Source organism: Pezoporus wallicus, unplaced genomic scaffold, assembly GCF_028554395.1.
Source record: "Pezoporus wallicus isolate ANWC-B61680 ecotype Strahan unplaced genomic scaffold, APGP_CSIRO_Pwel_v1 contig_7892, whole genome shotgun sequence".
Lineage (NCBI taxonomy): Eukaryota > Metazoa > Chordata > Aves > Psittaciformes > Psittacidae > Pezoporus > Pezoporus wallicus.
The window spans coordinates 215,719-221,447 of NW_026641897.1; the positions used below are offsets into that span (position 1 = coordinate 215,719).

Here is a 5,729-nt window from a genome sequence, read left to right on the forward strand (position 1 = left end):
CTGCTTCTCTTAAAGCAAGGAACTGCAAGTCATGACAGGGTGCTAAGAGGAGAGCACAGCACGTAGTTGACAGGAGGCACCCAGAACAGTCCAAGCCCTTAGCCTTCTGTGATTACTCACTCCTGCAGCCAAACAGCAGGGCCTAAAACAGTACAGGGGAGTTCAGAAAACTTTCACTGTAAATCAGTACTGCCTCCTCCAGTAGCAAGAGGAAAAACTTATGGTAAAGGAAGAATGGAGCTGAATACATCTAGGACCTTAATCAATTTGCATATATAACCTTCCCAAGCAAACTATCAATGAATGCATTAGGAGGCACTAGACCAGTGGCTTGCAGCAAGACAGACAGACTTCATGGGTCAGATGCAATGCCAACAGTCGTGGACGAACTCGGGCCACACAGGAGCAACTTGAGCATCTGCGCTCTTGGACCAAAGCCTAGGCAGAGCAGAAGAGGCCTAGCCAGAACTGGACTTGCTCATTAGCCTTTCCGTACCACTGCTGCCCACAGCTGGGCAGGACGCTTCAAGCTATACACAGCAAGACTCTGTGCCTCACTGGTGCTCCCTACTGGTTGTGTAAAGCTTCACTTGAGAAGGCATCTAAACCAGGAAGAGATCAATGCCAGTAAGGATGAAGAGTTACTCACTCAGTACGAGACATCCAAGCACCACCACTTGCCGGTCTGGTTCTGCCTGTCATTTCATATTAAATTATGACACTCGAGTTCAACATCAAGCAGCACCTGCTGTAAGCCACTGGGTAATAGGCAGTATCTCCTTCACAGACCGGCTTAGTTGAGGAATGTTTGTGCACAAGGTATATAAACTAGCAGCAGTTCTAGGACTGCTCTCAGAAGTTTTCCCAACAATACAATGCCATCTAGAAAAAATGGCAAAGGTCATTTAATTTCACTGGCCACTGTTCAGCTCTCTCAAACCAACAGAAGACAACTAGGACAGTAGATGTCATCGGTTTATTTCACTGCAGTTAGTGGTTAAACCTTGAAGGACAAGTGTTAACACAGTGAATGCTAGAGAAGATGCCATCCCCAGCATTGGTGTCAGAGGAAAGCATAGCACTCCAACAACTTTCAGATTTCATAGTGTGTCACCACTGGTGGCTCTTTATTGGGGTCTCCTCCTCTCTCCAGATACAGGTCATTGAAGGGATATTGCTTCGGTCCCTATAAGAGAGGCAAATTAATTCACAAAGCAAACAAAGGGGTATCCCATCACCCCCCCCCCCAAATCAAGGCTTTTTATTTCCAATTTAAATTTCTATTTCTTAAGTGCTTCAGTAGGAATATTAGAGTATAAGGGAAGTAAATTCAGTGACAGAGTTCTTCGTATAAACCCATGTCCTTTAACAGAAACATCAAAGTGGTCTTGCATTTAAACTTAACCAACAGTTCATCCCACAGCATGAGGATAATATTTTGCAAAAGCTATTTGTGTATTATTCAGATGTATTTTTCAGAAGTACATTCCAACTGATACAGTTCATGAGATATAACTAAAAACAGGGCAAAAGAAGAAATAAAGCATCACCCTCCAGCAGATGAGCACAGTGAATGAGAATACCTAGATCAAAGAAGGGGTACTGTAAGAAGCATAGCTTAAAATTAGTTCCCTGGGAACAGGAACTGCTAACTATGAAAGAGAACCTGTGAGCTGAGTCAAGCCGGTCAAAACAACAACTCAGGCTGGACAAGGCCACAGGACACCCCTTGGCCCAGCTCCTGCCAGCAGGAGCATTTTGCATCTAATCATTCTGCTTCAGCAAAACTACTCTTCTGGGTACCAGCAGTGACAAGAAACACACCTACTTTTCCTCCCTTTACCCAAGGACATCACTCACCACAGGCATATAAGATGGATACATCCCTCCAATAACAAACATGACCAGCATGGTACCCAGAAAGAAAGAGAAGTGTCTGCGCATGATGTGCCAGGGTACTACAGTGGGGGATGTATCAACACGGTTCCGAGTATACATGTCAAAGTCCCAGTGCATCTAAAGAACAGAAGAAAACCACCAGACATTTACCAACCATGCTCAAAGCTGCTTTTATCAAGGGAAGAAGTGTTTTACAGCATTCACAAAACTGCCAGAAGCTGTTTCATCTCCACCTTGAAAATGGAGTTAAAGCCACAGAGGAGGCAAGCGATTTACCTACAGTCATAGCAAGTTGTCAGTTACAGTAAAATTCAGGACTTTAAATTCCATCCTATACTTACACCAGGTAATATGCTTAATTACAGGGTAGCAGCAGCTTTTATTTGTATACATAATCACTGTATTATATTTGTTTCCCAACACCATTGAAAAGGCATGGTATAAACTGGTACCCTCATTTATAGAACATACCCAAACAGAAGTAGCAGTGTAATTTCAAACAAAGAAGCAACTACCTGTCACTTGGAGGCTGGTTTCTCAAAACAAGTAGGGTACCTGCCGCTACTGTCTCTACTGTTAGTATGAAGAGGTCAAGTCAATCACAAAGTTCAGTAATCACATTTAGATGGCAGTCATTCACAGAAAGATCCAGCACTAACTGAAAAGTTAATCCTGACAAGGAGTTTGAAGAACTTAAGAGAAATTGAGCGCCTATGTTAACTTTCAAAGTCTAAAGGATATCTTGCAAAATTTCTTCAGAGAAAACCACCTTATTTGTATTCTAGCCCACAAAAGACAGAAGAAAACCCCACCAAACAAACCCTGGGGTAATAAAGCAGCAATAGCTACTACCATTGTACTAAAAGGACTTTACTTAAACAATGGCTTCTTTGCTAAATGATTCTGAACTAAACTCTCACACCAAGTCAGATCAGGCACAGAAAATGGATGAGAGTTTTCCTACGGATAAACTTTTTTAGTCTCCCTCCTCATACGTAGTAAGACATTAAGAGTCCTCAGTGCCTTCAAAATATCTACCCTGAGGGCTATAGCCTCCATCCAAATGACCAATTGTCCATGCTTGCGTAGGGAACACACACCTGAACTTGGCAATGCAATTACACAAAGAATTAAACAGAAAGCACTAACAAAGATGTGCATGTTAGCATTTAATAACAGTAGTATGGATTAGCAGCTTGAAAAGTGCTACTAGCATTCCTACCGGCTCTCCCCAGTTATGCCTCATGTCTGGCTGGTCCCACTTGTACCAGGGGTCTCTCTCATGCTGAGACTTATCAGGGAGCTTGGGATAATCACCATAACTGTGAGAAACAGACAAAAAAAAATCCCAAACATATAAGAAATCTGTATTAATTTAGACATATTTTATAGGAGACACTATAGGATAGGCTTATGAAAATGGGAGCATTGCTTTGATTTTACAGCTTCCATGAATATGAATTTTTAGATGCATACATGCAACTACCACAACCATTACTGATGTCACTGTAGCAAAGAGCATTCCCCCAGTGTGTCCTTTTGGGCTTTGCTAGCTGGAAGAAAATGCAAGCTAGAGTGAAGAACAGAACTGTAGCTGGTTTGCCCATGCCACAGCATTCCCTAACATTTAAATACTTCCTGAAATTTTTATTCTAGAGATAGCTTTCAATTCATCCCTGTTAGCCCTGCATTACATCAGCATACAAAGCCTCTCATACAGCATTTTAGTCATGCGGATCTCCAACTCATTCCACCTGTTCCTGTATTAAAAGTGCCTTCAAGCTCTAAGCTCACAGCACCTGCGGGCGCTCATCAGAAGCCAGAAGCACAGAGCCACAGATGCTGCTGGTCACCGGACCACCCCAGCTCACCCGAAGCCGTCGTCAGGGTAGGGCTCATAATCCTCCACCCGCATGTTGTACTTCTTCGCGGCAGCTGCCCGCTCCTCCGGCGTGCGAGGATACGGCCCGGGCAACATGTCCTTGGTCATCTGCGAGGCTGTCGGGAGAGCAACACGGCCGGATGGGCACGGGCCCCGCCGGCAGCGGCGGCTGGGCCGGGGAGGTCGCGCTGCCCTCACCAGCGCCACCGGCTCAAGGACACCCACCCCGCCGCCTGTCAAGGCGTGCCGCTGCCTCTTCCCCGCTCACTCACCCGCCCGCACCCCCGCGGGCTCCGCCACGGCAGCCCGCGCCAACTGCAGCCGGGCAGCTGCCCGCTGCCAGAGGACACTCCGTAGCCCAGCCACCGCCATGCCCGAAACCGCGCAAGCGCGGCCGACGGCGGCCGGTAGGGACATAGGAGCACGGGCGATGGGCGGGGCTATCCAGGTGTGGGCGTGGTTATAGGGGCGGGGCTAGAGCGGGAGGCCGGGCTAGGGCAGTGTACAGCATACCCTCCCTCCGGTGCAGGGTATTAATTAATTAATCAGTCACTGCTGTTATAATATCGACATAACAGCTAATGGACGGAAAGGGCATCAGTGCGATATTTCGCTCTGTCATCGTCTGGAGCGGGATAATGGGAATTTATGTCAGGTATTACCTTGCAGATGGGGGGCAGCCTCCTGCGGAGAGCTGGGTCGATGCTCAGCCGGATCAATGCTGTGGCTGGCGGCGTTATGCAAATTGCCTGCTTTGTATCAGTATCAATATTATTAAAGTTAATACCCAAATGTAATCGTCTTATCCCTGTGCAGCCAGGGAAATTCGAACAGCTGAAATGGTGCGTTAATTTAGTGATGCTATTCTTCAAACAAGCAATACATTATTGCAGATAAAATCGATAGGAGCATTAAAGGCTTTTGCAGTTTACTTCATTATGTAAACTCTGTGGTAGTTGAACTCATTTTCCTTCAGTTATTCACATCAGCCATAATGGGTAATGTCTCTATAACGATCTACATTATAAACTTTTGCAGCTCAAAAACTATGAGTGACAATTTGTCATTAGAGCTGTTCCTTCTAATAACAACATTAATTGTACACCTACTAATTGAATGAAGAGAGCAATGAATCACAAGAATATATCTGAGATTCAGTGTGCCTGAGGTGGGGGCATTGTCACAGGCTAGAACAGGATTCTTCCACTTATCCCAAAGAAAGGCCTCATCACATTGTTTTAGGGATGGTATCTTAATTCAGCCAACTCTCTTGCAACCAAATTTGCAGTGAAGTATGTCAGTTAGTTACCTAATAACTGGAGCCCAACCCTCCATTGCAGAAGCTGCTGGCAATTTCCATGCCTGTCCCACCTCTGCAGCGTGCGGCATGCTGGGGACAGCAGTGTTGCGCTGGAAGTGGGGACACTCGGTTCCCAGATGCACTGTCAATCTGGGCTCAAGAGCTTGCTGCAGGTTTGGATCGTAGTCATCTGCTCCTTGCACTTGCTCTTCACCTCTGGGTATTTACTTTATGGCTTATGTCTGAGTCTTTCACAGCTTGGCTCAAGCTTTCACAGCTGTGGCTCAAGCTTCTTAAGCACCCAAATATATTTGCAAATGTGTTGTAAAGATTTTTCTTAATCTGTACAGGAGCAGTCGTGTAGATTTAAAGAGCGATGGGCATGCATTTTCATGTAAACTAAGCATACTAATACATTTTGGAAGGGCAGAGGAAAATAGATCATGTTATTCTCATGAAAGTAAAGTTCTACACAGCCAGAATACCAAATCCATCTACCGTAAAATGAAAATCACTGAATGATCGAAATGTTCTCAAGACCTGATGGCCAACATGGCACTCATTCTTGGGAAAGAGCTATCATTGTTCTGGGTGCTTGCAGCTTACAAGCAAAATGTAGACTTTGCCTCACATAATAAACTCACACAA

At 45.2% G+C, this 5,729-nt stretch overlaps 1 protein-coding gene across 1 annotated transcript; it reads right to left on the bottom strand.

Annotated features, from left to right (window-relative positions):
- Positions 1 to 959: 959 nt before the first annotated feature.
- Positions 960 to 4,153, bottom strand: NDUFB8 (NADH:ubiquinone oxidoreductase subunit B8). Its single transcript, XM_057425749.1, has 5 exons — positions 4,054 to 4,153; positions 3,771 to 3,897; positions 3,122 to 3,221; positions 1,861 to 2,016; positions 960 to 1,186 (listed from the first exon to the last, which is right to left on the bottom strand). Exons 1-5 carry the CDS (start codon positions 4,151 to 4,153, stop codon positions 1,094 to 1,096), a joined length of 576 nt encoding a protein of 191 aa, XP_057281732.1. The 3' UTR covers positions 960 to 1,093.
- Between the last annotated feature and the right edge of the window lie 1,576 nt (positions 4,154 to 5,729).